At 47.4% G+C, this 15,700-nt stretch overlaps 1 protein-coding gene across 1 annotated transcript in view; it reads left to right on the top strand.

Moving 5' to 3' along the window:
- LOC102158888 (uncharacterized) overlaps positions 1-15,700 on the top strand; it is a 616,184-nt gene that overhangs the window by 101,653 nt on the left and 498,831 nt on the right. Inside the window, exon 6 of the mRNA XM_084965720.1 lies at positions 10,480-10,582. Within this exon, the coding sequence (XP_084821846.1) occupies positions 10,480-10,505 (26 nt within the window). The 3' untranslated portion in view covers positions 10,506-10,582. The remainder of the gene's footprint in view (positions 1-10,479; positions 10,583-15,700) is intronic.

The following is a 15,700-nucleotide window of genomic DNA, read 5'->3' as shown; positions in this document are numbered from 1 at the left end:
AGGAGGCAAAAAAAAGTATAACTTTAGGAAATGTATATGGATCTACATCTATAGCACAAGCTACATGGACAAAAATTCATTACAGTGTTCTTCCCAGTAGTGAAAATTGGAAACCGTCTTAAGGAACAATTTAGAATCACGATCAAACACACTATGGTTTACCCACATGATGGCCTATTAAACAGTCTGTAAGACCAGAGTTAGGTAAAAAACACTTAAAATAGTGATTTAAGCCAGGTCAAAACTGATTTCTCTCAATAAATGAAGTCTGGAGGAAGACAATCCAAAATTGGTTTGATGACTCAGTAGTCACTGTCATTTTCCAGCTTTCACTCCATTGCTGTGGCTGTGGTGTAGGTCTGAAGCTACAGCTCTGATTCAGTCCCTACCCTGGGAACTTCCATATGCTGCGGGCGTGGCCCTAAAAAGACAAAAAACCAAACCAAAACAAAAAACCCACACAAAACTGTTGGGTATATAAAAAAAATTAAGCGTGTACAGAGGATTCATGAGAACTGCTATACTTTTCATCCAGAGGAGAGGGAGAAATTTTCCCCACTGGATCTTTTTTTCTTTTTCTTTCTTTCTTTTTTTTTTTTTTTTTTTTAGGGCTGTACCCATGGCATGTGGAAGTTTCCATGCTAGGGGTCAAATTGGAGCTACAGCTGCTGGCATACACCACAGCCACAGCAACGTGGGATCTGAGCCACGTCTTCAACCTAAACTGCAGCTCATGGCAATGCCAGATCCTTCACCCACCGAGTGAGGCCAGGGATCAAACCTGCATCCTCATGTATACTAGTCAGTTTTGTTTCCATTGCACCACAGTGGGAACCCCCCCCCCCACACACACACACTGGGTAAATTTTAAAGGTGGAGATACCTGGTGGCACAATGGGTTAAGGATCAGAGGTCATCACTGCTGTGTCTTGGGTTGCTGCTGTGGCTTGGGTTCCATCTCTGGCCTAAAACTTCCTCATGCCACCAGTGCGGCCAAAAAAAAAAAAAAAAAAAAAAATTTTTTTAAAGCTATAGGAGAAAAAAAAAAGTTACTGTATCTTCTCAGTGTTATTTATTCACCATACCAGTTACATATAGGACAATTCTTATCTGATGATGATAACTGAAAAGACATTTACAGATCTATATATGATATGACCACATATACGGGGCGGGGGGGTGGGGAGAAAGAGAGGAAGAATGAAATAGCAAAATGTGCCCAGACTTTTTCGCTACCTGGGGAAGGTCTGTGTTAACCTTGGCCTGCAGGGTCCCCAGCCATCCTTGTGAGGCTAGAACACAATCAGCACAGATAAGGTAACATTGATTAAAGAAAGAAGGGACTTTTTGTTTTTTTGTATTTTTAGGGCCACACCCATGGCATATGGAGGTTCCCAGGCTAGGGTTCTAATCAGAGCTGTAGCCTCCAGCCTGTACCACAGCCACAGCAACGCAGGATCTGAGTCTCATCTGCAACCTACACCACAGCTCATGGCAACGCCGGATCCTTAACCCACTGAGCAAGGCCAGGGATCGAACCTGCGTCCTCAGGGATGCTAGTTGGGTTCCTTAATCGCTGAGCCACGATGGGGAACTGCAGAAGGGACATTATTAAAGCAAAGAAATGAAGGAAGGAAGCCAGGTCTAATGCTTTGTCTGAGGGCCCCCAACTGTGGCAGCCACTCTCAGCTCTCTCCTCCCAGAGGTTTGCTTTTCTTTCCCAAGTGGCCAGCCTTCCATTAGTGATGTGTGTGCTTGTATTTGTGAACTACTTGAGGGTTGGACTCATATGCTGATAACAATAGTTGCTACTATTTATTGAGCACCTGCTAGGTACCAGGCAGGATGCTAGGGCCGTGCTGCTCACATGCTAACAGCTGGGGAGTTTGGGAAAAGGCAGATTCTGATTCAGCAGTTGTGGGTTGGGTCGAGTCGCTGCATTTCTAAAAGCTGATGCCTATGTTGCTGGTCCTAGGAAATGCGTGGTCCTAGCAGAGTGTGAGGACTTTAGCTCATTTAGTTCTTACATCAGTCCTCACATCACAATAGAGGTAGTGCTATTACACATTGCATTTTGCAATAAGAAAACCAAGGGACAGAGCCAGTGAGTGAGGTCACAGACTCATTTGCAGCTGTAGCATTTGGATGCAGTGCTCATGTCGAGGTATGGGATCTTTCCCATGTGCCACGTGCTCAGCTCTCCCAGGGGGCTCCCTGCAGAGACCTCTTTGCCCTGCTGGACCCTGGAAAGAAAAGGGAGAGGAAATTATTTGATCGCCTAAAAATAAACCACAGCTTTGGCTCTGGAGGGAGGTGCAGGTCTGTGAGGGATGACCCTCCACGCAGGAGAGTGCACTTTGCACTTCCTCTCCCAGAAGAGGGTGCCCAGTGCTCTCCTCAGGCCTGGGGCTCTCAGCTCCTGTCTGATCAGTGGGATGGCTCCTACATGGGGAAGGTAGGGTTTTCAGAGGGGAAGGAAAGCAATAAACCACCTTTGTAGCACTCGCAGTCTCCTTAGTGTATCGTGGCAAACTTTCTGTGAGGCAGAAGCTCTCATCTCCACTTTATAGCTGGGACAATGAGGGTTGGTGCTGGCTCTCAAACCTGGGTCTTCTAATATTTTTCAAACCCTGCGTGACACCACAGTGAATTTTTTGGGGGGGGGGGTTTCATGAAAGGAGAGCCCAGAATGGTGGGAAAAGACCCGAACATGCTCCTCTTTGAAGGAGGGGAACCCGGGGAGAAATGGACCAGGATTCGAGTCTTGCCACCTTAGGCACTGCATGGCTGTGAGATGGTCACTGGACCTCTCTGGGCCTCATGTCCTTCTGTATAAGGTGAGGGTAATAATTGTGTGTGTGTGTGTGTGTGTGTGTGTGTGTGTGTGTGTGTGTGTGTGTGTGTGTAGTTGATCCTCATTGTTCACAGGTTCCGTATTTGCAAATTTGCCTACTTGCTAAAATTTATTTGTAACCCCTGTAGCAATACTCTTTGGTGGTCATTTGTGGACATGTGGAAAGTGATGAAAAATTTGAGTCACCCAAGGCAAACAATCCTACTAAGGTCAAACAAGGTTTCAGCTTAGACTGTAAACAAGTGACCTTTTAATGATCCATGTAGTCACACATTTCACATCTTGTGCTTTTCGTTTGTGATTTCACTGTTTAAAATGAAACCACCATAGTGCTGCATGGCTGCATGGCACACATACGTATAGGGCACATGTAGTGCCCATGCTGAAGTGCAGTGTAGTTGTTCTATGCATCTTATAAGGAAATGCGTTTTAGATAACTTTCATTCAGGCATGACTTATGGTGCTGTTGGCTATGAGTTCAGTGTTAATATTTCAACAATATATATTGAGTAAGATGTTTTTATTTATTTAATTTAATTTATTTATTTTTTGGGGTCTTTTTAGGGCTGCACCTGCGGCATATGGAGGTTCCCAGGCTAGGGGTCTAATTGGAGCTGTAGCCGCTGGCCTTCACCAGAGCCGTAGCAACGTGGGATCCAAGCTGCATCTGTGACCTACACCACAGCTCATGGCAATGCTGGATCCTTAACCCACTGGGCAAGGCCAGGGATCGAACCCACAACCTCATGGTTCCTAGTCAAATTTGTTAACCACTAAGCCACAACGGGAACTCCAAGTAAGATGTTTTTAAATAGACATAAATATAAAACAAGGTTATGTACGGATTGGTTGATAAAAACGTGTAACCAGAAGCTCGCAGGAACCTAAACCTACATTTCCCCTAGGAGCAATGGTTTAACATTTACAAATTCAATGTTCACTTTATAGATCATAATTATTGCAAATAATGAGAATCAACTATAGCTATCTCAAGGGCACACTGACTGTCCCTCCCTTTTTCTCCTAGTCTTACTCATGGATGTTTTTGGGAGGGGCCATTCTGGTGAGCCCATAGCCCATGACCATGGTCAGAGGTGGCGAGGAAGAGCAGACGACAGAGTTAAGTGCATACATGTGAACACCTCCTATGAGACCTGGACCATCCATACCACCCCCTTTAGACTTTGTCTATTATAAATGATGTGCCTCTATTTTCCATGTCTGAAAAGGGTGATGGTATGGTACGTACTTTATGGTTTGTCATGAGGATTAAACAAGTTAATATGCATAGTGTTTAGAACAGCCTGGTAAACAGGGCTGGACTAAGGTGAGGTTCCTAGAATGCAAAATTTATGGAGGCAATCTGTGCTTGCTCACCTCTTTAAATTCTGTGCCCTAGATATCTTTCTCTGTTTACTCTTGTCCCAGCCCTGCTGGCAAGTGAGTATTGGCTACTGCCATTATTAACTGGAAGTCCCCTGGTCCTCCGTTCCCCTGTGTCTCTCCGAAAAGGTCCTGGGGCCACTTTCAGTTGGCCTGGCTCTCTTCGAGCCCCAGTCATCACCATGGGCATAGCATGCTTCCTTTCTGGGCCTTGTTCTTCCATCTGTCAAATGAAAATTATATCATCCTAGACATCCTTGACCGCATCCCCTGCCTCTGACAGTGGCCGTGAAGATCAAATGAGATAATGGGTGGGTACATTTTTGTAAAGTGTGGGACAAATGGGAGGTGTTATTGCTTGTTCAAATGCCCGCTTCTGGCTCTGTCATCCATCCAGCCATCTCAGCTTGGCTTGGACCTGCTCATGGCTTCCATCTGCAGCGCCCTCAGAGAAATGCGTTCCAGATGGCTGAGCCCTGTGGCAGGAAGTAAAACATTTTTTATTTACCCTAAAAACCATATTTGAAAGGGCTTTACTCCTGGTCTTTTCCAAATCTGGTATCCTAGGCTTGGGCTTGTACCTTTTGGTCTTTTAAGAGCCTGCCAAATTTTACAGGAAAGCAGAGATGACACACTTACTGAAGACCTACTATGGGCCAGGCAATGTGTTCAGTGCTTTAGAGAAACCCTTTGTAATCCTTACAACTCTACCAGACAGCAGCTGTTGGCATCAGTATCTTCACTGCAGTAGTGTGGAAATAGACACACAGAGAGATTAAGGAACTTTCCTGGGGTCACACAGTCAATGGTGGGGCTGGGATTTGAACTTGATTCTGTTTGAGTCCAAAAGGGAGGGACAGGGGAGGTGGTGGAGCCTGGTGGTTAATCCTGAGCTGAGGGTCACACAGGTTATATACCAGCTCCTTCCTTACTTATTGGGTAATATTGAGTACATTACTTTAAATTCTCTTAATCCTCAGTTTTGTCATTTGCAAAAACAGTGGTCAAAATAATATTTGTAAGGTTGTTGTAAGATTTAATTAATTAACATACATCCAATGCTTATCCCAGTCCCTTGCAGAGAGTAAGGACCCACCAATGCTAGTTACTATTTCAGGGTGAAAGTGACTTAGTAAATGCTCCCTTAGTATGAGGGATTAATACATTTTGTGACAGGTACAAAAATGAATCCCTTGTAGCCACTCCCAGCCCCTCTCCCTTGGGGCTGCTGCCACCCCCTCAGCTCCTTCCCTGTCGGAGCCTCTCTCAGCAGCTCTGGTTGAGCCCAAGAACTGATAGACATTCTCCATGCCCTCTTTTGACCTGAGAACGTAATTTGGTGCTTAGAAAACATGGTTATCTTCACTACTTTGGCCTGGGTTCGCTTTGGGCTTTGGGACAAGAGTGGGATGCCTTGGGGTGGGTTGAGTATGCGGTGGTGGTGGTGGTGGTGGTGGGTCTGGGAGAGCAGAGAGCCAGGCTGGGGCAACCAGGCCCCGAGCAGAGGCCCTGCTTACCTGGGGTGGGAAGGGGTGCGGGGGAGGATAATGGGGGTCAAAGCCTGAGTTCAGTGTTTCTTCCCTTGTGTGTGTGTATGTGTGTGTGTGTGTGTGCGAGAGCGAGGGTGAGCGAGAGAGAGAGCGAGAGCGAGAAGGAATGTGAGCGGGAAGACTGAGAGGGCTTGCGTAAGAGTTTGTACGTGTTGTAGGATAAGATGTGATTGAATGTTTTGGGCTGTGAATATGAGAATATGTGAGTGAGGGAGTCAGTGTGTGTCTGTCCTCTGTGGGGAGGGACGAGCAGCTGTGTTGGTAGACGTGTCACCGTCAGCGGGGGTGTCTGTGCAGGATTTCTTTCATCTCCCCTCCGTGGGTCTGGCTGGGGAGCTCATGGTCCCAGCTGCTGGGATGTAGACCAGAACGGGCTGGGGGAGGGGAAGTCCTCTTTATATCTGACGGGAAGTCCTTTACGGGGAGACTGGGTAGTGACGGATGCCAGGAGCTGGGTGATGTGGCCTGACTGCGCTGCGCTGTTCCCACTTGGAAGACAGGAAGGGAAAACAGATGTGGTGTTTGCACAAGCGATACTGGGAGCCAAGTGGTTATGGGCTTATGGAATTGAGTGGCCATGGGCTTTCCAGGTTGGGAAGGCCCGGAGGGATAATCTCGAGAGGACCTTCCTCAGTGTAAGACGGGACCTGAGGTCCAGTGGGGGAAAGTCGTTTGCCTCTGGTCACAAAGACTTGACCTTCACCCAGTAAGGTTCTCAGCGGCTTGGATTAGAAACAGGGAGGGAGAAAGCCACATAGCTGGAAAGGATGGAATGGCTGCATGAGTGGGAAGGATTGAGGTGGCCGTGGATGCAATGGCTCAGTGCAGAAACATGACAGAATGTCCACTGTCCCCCATCTGGTGGGATGGGGGTGGGATGTTGAATCAACTGGGCGCAGCAGAGCAGGACTTACCCACTGGTGGCTGGAGTTGTGTGGGGGTCAGTGTCCAGCCCCCTACAGTGTCTAGGAGGAGCCAGAGAGATGCTTGTGGCAAGAAACAGAAGGCAAAATGCTCAACATCGCTGATTATAAGAGAAATGCAGATCAAAACTACCATGAGATATCACCTCACACCAGTCAGAATGGCCATCATTAATAAATCCACAAATAACAAGTGCTGGAGGGGCTGTGGAGAAAAGGGAACCCTCCTGCACTGTTGGTGGGAATGTAAACTGGTACAGCCACTATGGAGAACAGTTTGGAGATACCTTAGAAATCTATACATAGAACTTCCATATGACCCCGCAATCCCACTCTTGGGCATCTATCCGGACAAAACTCTACTTAAAAGAGACACATGCACCCGCATGTTCATTGCAGCGCTATTCACAATAGCCAGGACATGGAAACAACCCAAATGACCATCGACAGATGATTGGAATTGGAAGATGTGGTATATATACACAATGGAATACTACTCAGCCATAAAAAAGAATGACATAATGCCATTTGCAGCCACATGGATGGAACTAGAAAATCTCATACTGAGTGAAATGAGCCAGAAAGACAGACAAATACCATATGATATCACTTATAACTGGAATCTAATATCCAGCACAAATGAACATCTCCTCAGAAAAGAAAATCATGGACTTGGAGAAAAGACTTGTGGCTGCCTGATGGGAGGGGGAGGGAGTGGGAGGGATCAGGAGCTTGGGCTTATCAGACACAACTTAGAATAGATTTACAAGGAGATCCTGCTGAATAGCATTGAGAACTATGTCTAGATACTCATGTTGCAACAGAAGAAAGGGTGGGGGAAAAATGTACTTGTAATGTATACATGTAAGGATAACCTGACCCCCTTGCTGTACAGTGGGAAAAAAAAAAAAAAAAAAAAAAAGAAGAAACAGGCAGACAGGAAATTGAAGTGCCAATGGGGGGAATGTGGCAGAGGAAAGTCCATCTCGAGCTTTACCAGAGGGATGCTGGGCAACAAAACGCCCTCCAGAATAATCTGAAGGCTGGGGTTTGGATGGTGGGTGGCAGCGACTGATGACCCAATCCAGCTGCCCGCTCAGCCTGGCTGCCTTGTCCCTGAGACCCTCCCCAGACCCTCCAGAAGTCCTGGCTGTACTGGAAACACTCTCTCCCATTTGAGCCCAGCCTGCTTCTCCTGGGTCCCCTCTTCTGTGTCTGAGCGCCTCATGCCCTATACCTCTGCCCACCTGGATCTGGTGTTCATTCAGGCCTGTGCACTTCTCCCCTTCACCTCCGCTGTCCTTGTCATTGTTTGGGAAGGGCTGTCTGTGGGGGTCCTTCAGGTGGTGACTCTTTGGGGCTTTGAGGGAAGGAAGCTCGGTGGAGGCTGAGTTACAGATGTCTGGTGGTGCCTACCAGGCACCCCACCACCGAAGAGGGATGCAGACTTGGGGGAGTGGTCCTTCAAGCAGCTCACCTGTGGGAGAGGCCCTGGGGAGGGTGGTGGGTCTGAGGGGCCGTGTCCAGCATGGGGCAGGAGCTGAGGGAGGAAGATGAGTTCAGTGCCAGGAAGTGCAGTTGCGTTGGAGGCTGGGAGGGAGATGGCTGGGGGCGGGGGGGGGGGGTCAGATTAGGGGGAGAGAGTGGCTTGGGTGGCAAGCAGGCCAAGGTCAGCACGACGGAGGCCGAGAGCGCCAAGTGAGCTCTGAAAGGGCAGAGCAGGGTAACTGTGGTTCCAGGATATAAATGCGGGTCCTCCCGGGTGGGTCCTTTGCCGTAGAAAGTGAAGGACATGAGTCTTATTTGCCGGTTATCTGTGAACATATCTCCAGCTCAGAGGAAATGTTAGGTTGGATCCTCTGAGGGGGCAGATGCCTGGACAAGGTTAGATATTTTGAGAGCTTAATGGAGGAAATGCTTGTGAAGGATAAAGTGGTGGAAGTGGCAGCAAGCAGGGCAAGCCTGCAGAAGTGAGGCAGGCCTGCTGCCTGGGAAAGCAGAGGGAAGTTAGGAGGGGTGGGCGGCCGGGAAGATCTCAGACCTCAGCTCACTTTGAAGAAAGCTTGACCACCGGCTGCAGTCATTGGCTGTGCCTGGTAGGGTGGGCGGGCACTTGCACCCCCTCCCCTGGCTGCACTCAGTCATTGGCTGTGTCTAGTAGGGTGGGCGGGCACTTGCCGCCGCTGCCCTCAGTCTTTGCAGTTATTGGCTGTGTCTGGTAGGGTGGGCGGGCACTTCTGCCCTGAGAAGCCTTACGTCAGCACCCAAGCGATGGTAGGCCCGTAGGGGCAGCAGTGGTGGTGGGGGCTTCCGGGAGACCCAGTGGTGCATTTCCACAGTCTCTAAATGGCCTAAAAGAGGCGGAGGTAGGTGGCTCGAGAGCACTTCCAGGGCACATTGTCTTCACATTGCCTCTTCCAAAGGCTCGCTGGGATTTAGAATGACTTAATCCAGTTCACCTGGCACAGGAATCTGTGGGAAGAGGGTGAGCGAACCCAGAACAGAGAAGAGTCTTGTAGTTGAAAAAGCCCTGGTCTCTCCGAGTGGAGACCTGCATTCTCTGGTTCTGTCAGTAACTCTCTTTGCAACCAAAAGCAAGGCATCTCCTTGCTCATGTCTGTAATCTCTGGGGTCATGTCTACATTTCTAGATTGGGGGTAATAATAATTTCCACCTCCTAGACATGCTGTGAGGCTGAAAGAGAATTGTGGCTGTGAAACTTTGCTTTTAGCGGAAAAGAACTCTACAGATATGTGGTATTATAAGAACATTATTAATAGGGGTAGGCTAGGGTTATTATGATGGGTAAGTCAGTTATTTCATGTGGCGTGCTTAGCCAGGCACAAAGGCATAATAAAAATTAGCTGCTCACCCCCACCCCGCATTTGGTCAAGAGGCAATTCTCTCCAGGGTTAATTCTTGAATGTGTTTATGCCTAAGTGTTTTTTTTCCCCAAGAAATCTGAATTCAGAGCTGCTTCACAGAGGCCACATGGACCTGGCTGAGCTTCCACTTCCTGTGCCAGCTTTGGCTGGGGTTTGGGAGGCTCTGTGGAGGGAGGCTGCAGTTTAATATTTAATGTTGTCTCTGGGGTTGGCACTGTTATTATCTCTGTTTATAGAACACCTCAGAGAGGTGAAGTACCTTGCCCAAGGTCACAGAGCAGGCCTCAGTCACAGCTCTGAGCTTTCTGGAGAAGAAGCTGTCAGGCTGAATATCCGCCTTGCAGGAGTGTGAAAAATGAGCCCAGTGTGTCAAGGGCCTGGTGGAGTGGGGCACGCGCAGGCTCGGCAAACAGTACTTAGTATTATTTCAGTCCAGGTTGGCTTTGGGTGTGGGCAGCTGCTCCTCAAAAGCTTCCTGATTCCTGTGTTGCCCATTCTTACCAGAGGTGCTGCTTTACCCATCCTTACGCAGAATCTGACCTCTCCAGCCAAAGGCCACATCGCTCTGTTGGTGTGTTCCTGGGGTGGCTGCCTGGCAACGCTGCTTTTGGGGCCTCTTGCCTTCGGGGCCTCTTGCCTTCTGGGAGGGAAGTTCCAGGTGCTTGGGCTGCTGCCCAGGGGCCTCCAGGCTGTGTACAAGGGGAGGGCAATTGTAATAGTTCTTTGGTATGTTTTCTGGCCCCCAACATTTTTTTTTTAAAGCAAATTTTTCTATCAGTTGGCTCTCCCTTCTGCATTCATGTATTCATTCAACAAACTTATTGAACACATACAGTATCATCACCAACACTCACAACATTTATCGAGTGCTTATTATATTCTAGGAACCATGATGAGTGCGAGAGAATAATCACTGTTGAACTCTGGCCAAGGCACCAAGCTGAACTTTGCATCACGATACTTCCCATCTTTAAGCAGCCCTGTGAGGTAGGTGCTATGAATCCCCTTTGCGCGTCAAGTAAGCTGAGGTGCAGAAAAATGAAGTAACTTGCCTGAGGACACAGACTTAATAAGTGTTGGCACCAGATTCAGACTTTTTGGCTCCCAAACCCAGGCTCTAAACCACTACGCTATCTTCTAAGGGCTCGTGTTTCTTAAGAGTTGTATGTTTTAACCTTTAGCTGTGAAACAAAAGTTATCTTTTGAATCATTTAGGTCCAGATTCAATTGCAGATCCGGCATTTACTAGTTGTGTGACCTTGGATAAATTATTAAAAAAAATAAAAGCTTTAGCTATCAAGTACTGTACTGTAACTAGCACCCTTCGGAGTTCTGTATATAAGCCATGCCTTGGAGAGATTGTGAATTCAGTTCCAGACCATTGCAGTAAAGTGAATAGCACATCAAAGTGAGACAGGCATTTTTTTGGTACCCTGGCACATAATAAAAGTTATGTTTATGCTACACTGTGGGCTATTAGGTATGTAATAGCATTATTGATTAAAAATAATTTAAAAAGTATTTCTGGAGTTCCCATTGTGGTTCAGCAGGTTAAGGACCTGGCATAGTCACTGTGAAGATACAGGTTTGATCCCTGGCCTTGCTCAGTGGGTTAAAGATCCTGCATTGCCACAAGCCTCATTGTAGGTCACAGATGCAGCTCAGGTCTGGTGTTGCTATGGCTGTGGCACAGGCTGGCAGCTCCAATTTGACCCCTAGCCCGGGAACTTCCATGTGCCACAGGTGCAGCTGTAAAAAGAAAAAAGATTTCTGTTTTACAGAGGAAGGAATTGAAGCTCAGAGAGGTTAAGTAACTTTCTCTAAGCATAGCAGTCAGGGGCCAGTCAGAAGATAGAAACCATACAGTAATTTGAATAGAGAAAGTTTACTATAAAGCATTGTAAACTAGTTATGGGGAACATTAACTACCAAGGGGTAAAGATGACACTAAAGTATGCAAGGATAGAGGATTTCAGGAGCAGTTTCTTCCTCTAGGGAGAAGGTAGGGTACCTGTGACATAATAAATATATATATATATTTCTCTGCCCTGAATCCTGATGCAGAGTTCCTAGAGCCCTGTAGTTTCCTGAGTGATGGCGGAGATAGGAGCGCCTTACACAGAGCTCCTAAATCTCTAGAATTTTCTGGGTGATAGGAGTGGGAGTGTCTTGTTCTAATGATGCAACTCTTGGGGGGACCCCTTCATGGAGCCTGGTCACCTGAAAGTCCAAGAGTGATTAAGAAACTTGCAACTTGCAGCACCACCTTCCATCCTCTGGGGAGAGGAGAGGGGCTGGAGATGGAGTTAATAATCCATCATGCCTCTGGGATGAAGTTTCCATTAAAAACCACCCTGCACTATGGGGTTGGGAGAAAATCCAGGTTGGTGAACATATCCACATGCTAAGAGGGTGGCTTATGGGGAACCCAACTCTGTGGGGTCAGAAGTGCCTGCACTTAGAACCCTTCCATATTTCACCCTCTGTACCTCTTTATCTGGCTGTTCATCTGTATCCTTAATGGAATCTTTTCTAATAGACGGGTAAGTGTTTGTTTCCCTGGATTCTGTGAGCCATTCCAGCACAAGACTAACCCTGAGTAGGCTTGTGGGAACTCCCCATTTATAGCCAGCTGCTCAGAAGTATAGGTGAGCACCTGGGACGTGTGCCTGGCATCTGAAGTCACAAGGCAGTCTTGTGTCACTGTGCCCTTAACCTGTGGGTCTGTAGTAACTTGAGGTGGTTAATGTCACCTGATTAATGTCACCTGGTTAATGTCAATTGAATTGAATTGTCGGACACCCAGCTAGTATCTGAGCCTTGGAGAACTGGTTGGTGTGCCTCCTGCCCCACATTGGGTGTCAGAAGTGCTGTGAGCAGAGGAAAACATGGGGATTTTCTTCCTTCCTTCCTCCCTCCCTTTCTCTCCCTCCCTTTCTTCCTTCCTTCTGTCTGTCTTTAGGGCCACACCAGTGGCATATGGAAGTTCCCAGGCTAAGGGTCAAATTGGAGCTGTAGCCGCTGGCCTCCACCACAGCCACAGCGCCACCCCATCTGAGCTGCATGTGCGACCTACACCACAGCTCACTGCAACACGGGATCCTTAACCCACTGAGCAAGGGCAGGGATCAAAGTCCTCATGGATGCTAGTCAGATATGTTTCCATTAAGCCCTGACGGGAACTCTGGGAATTTTCTTTTAGCATGCCAGGAAGGAACAAATTCGGAAGCAGACCCTTGCTCCCCAGGCTGAGAGTCAGCCCTCATCGGAGAGGGTATGACTTAGTTCCCTACATGGTGGCAGGTTTGCTGAGGTGTCTCAAGTGGGAAACCAGTCCCTGGGGTGCCCACAAAACTCCTGGGACCTGTTTTCTGGGGCGTGACTGAGGTCCCCTGGGGGGCTGCTTGTGAGAGCGCCACTGACAACTGCAGGGGAGTTGCCTTCTGGGTGCTGGGAAAACTTGCTGAGGTTTGAGCATTGTTGAGATGGGGTGACCTTTACATGCTGGTGGCTATTTACCACAGAAGTGGGAAGAAAGAAACCACAAAGAAGCAGAAAGACAAGACTTCCTCCTGTGGCGCCCTCTAGTGCCCTCTGCTGGCAAAGTGTCACAGCATCACGTTACGTCAGCCAGCAGAGGAGAAAGGTTCACAGGGTCCAGCTTCATTCAGCATCGCAAAGCAGGGCAGTACATGCGAGTACGGATCTGAGAGGCGATACATGGATAATTGGTAAGCCCAGATTCCTTTAGTTACAACACTGACCTTTTCTGGCCTTCGGGTTTCCCATCTCGAAACGGGCCACAACGGTACTTGTCTCACAGGGTTGCTGAGTGCATTAACTAAGACAAGGTAGGAATTCTCCTTGTGGCTCAGTGGGTTCAGGACATTGTCTCTGTGAGGAGGTGGGTTCCATCCCTGGCCTCGCTCAGTGGGTTAAGGATCCAGCATTGCTGTGAGCTGTGGGGTAGGTCGCAGATGCAGTTTGGATCCAGTGTTGCCATGGCTGTGGCGCAGGCTGCAGCTTCCGCTCTGATTCGACCCCTAACCTGGGAACTTCGGCCATACAGAGAAAAGAAAAAGTAAAATGAGGTACATATGGGTCTGGGATGTTATAGAGTTTCAGTGAGAGTTAGTGCCTGGTGGCGTGTTTTCTTACAGAACTGCGGGATCTCACCACTGTAAGAGACATAAGGCGTTGTCAAGTCCACTTGTCTGATTTCAAAGATGAGGTCCAGAGAAAGTGATTTGTCAAGGGCAGAACAATAATTAGTTCCTGAGGCTCCTGACACCTACCTTATTTCTCTTCTTATTCAACTCTTCCACCTCATATTTGATATATTAATTGAGGGCTGAAGCGGGCATGAGGTAGTCCCATATGAAATTATTTCACATTGGCTGGCCTTGTCTCAAATTGGCACGATCAGAGAACATTTTTTGTTTATAAGGAGAAAAGGTTATTTGACCAATTCAAGTTTTCTCTTAGAAATCAAGTTACCACTTAGATTTCATTAATGAATTGGCAACATGTAACAAATCAAACTCCTTAATATCATTAACTTTTTGACAAGGAACGAGCGTAGAAATAAAATTCCATTGACATGAAAGTGTCCTCTTGGATGCCTCATTTCCATGCACGATTTCCTCCTGTTGCTGCTCGGGGATCTGGTAACAATATTCCAGCCTGAGTCATCTGGGTGGGCCGGCTCTTTCTCAGGTCTTCTGGGAGTTTCATTTGTGGGGTTTTCCTCTTGTCCATGTGTTCTCTTTGGGGGATCGTACCCGTAAGCCTGGTTTCAGTCTGTCCTCCAAACTCATAACCCCCCAACCCTTGTCTTCAGGCCATACCTCTTTGACCACCTTCAGCTCTGTCTTTCGAATGTCTTCTGGGCACGTCCACATGCACATCCACAGACACCTCCCGCGGCCCCTCCTGCAGCGCACTCACCGTCTCCTTCTGGATCCGCTGCTCCTGCTGGGCAGTCTCCTGGAGGGGCAACTCCACCCGCCAAATGCTCAAGGCAGGGCAATCTGCCTGAATCTCACTCCCCAGCACATTCCGAATGAGTATCCCAACTCCCTAACAAAGACTTCAGTCCCTGCCCGAGCTGGTCTCTGCTGACCCTTCTCACTCACATTGTCCCACCTTTACTTGTAACACTTCCCTTTGTTCATTTCCTCACATCTTCCAGGGCATCAGAGCCTTTCTTGCCCTGCTGCCTTTGTACAAGTGGTCCTCTGTCTGATGTCCTCATCCCCAGGTCCTCAGAGCCCAGAGCTCAGCAGGGGCTGGACTCAGTGGAGTTGGCTATTGTTCTCTGACCTTATAAAAGATGTCCTCCCTTATAAAAGATGTCCTCATGTTTGAAATTAGTCACTTAAAATGAGTAAATTTAAAATAGGGCAGTGGTTTCATAGGGACTAGTAAAAAATGACAAATATTTGCTTGGAAATGATTTTGAAAATGAACAAAAAATGATCATGTTTGTTTTGTCTTATGTTTAACAAAATTTAGGTTGCGTTGCAATTACATGCGAGTGGCTTACAGTGAACCCAGACCGAACCAGATGTTGTTCCTTTGATACAATTTTCCTAATAATGCATGCTAGCACAAAATGTATTCTTTGCCTTTGACTTTTGCAGCATGATCAAAAGGAGGTTAATTTGTGTGAATATGATAGAAATCATTAGTTTTTCTCAAGCTTCATTTATATTGGAAATGCTCCCCTTCAAAGCACCTATCGTGTCATTAATGCCTCTCAATTTTCTTGTGTTCCATGGCTAACTGGTCTACTTGCCACATTATCATTTATTACTGACATTGCTTGTGATTCATGCAGTTCTTTAGAATCACTTTCATTGACTTCATAACATCCACATCCCATGTCTTTTGTAAATTGCAGTATTGCTCTGCTGGCCATTTATGTTGTATATTTCTTATTTTATTAGATGTGGTACATCTGATCATGAAAGAGAGGCCTTCTGCCCATCACATTCTCTTCTTTGTAAGTCATAATATTTAATGTCAAACAGTGTGTGTGTGTGTGTGTGTGTGTGTGTGTGTGTGTGTGTATGTGCACACGCTGCTCTTTGAATGAGGGTTACT

The sequence above is a fragment of the Sus scrofa genome, chromosome 6 (genome assembly GCF_054392235.1).
Source record: "Sus scrofa isolate SSC_HxYL_T2T_F1_AM1 chromosome 6, Sscrofa_HxYL_maternal_Yorkshire_Landrace_v2.0, whole genome shotgun sequence".
Taxonomy (NCBI): Eukaryota; Metazoa; Chordata; class Mammalia; order Artiodactyla; family Suidae; genus Sus; species Sus scrofa.
Note: the sequence above shows the minus strand (reverse complement) of the source record. Positions and strands in the feature narration are given on the sequence as shown.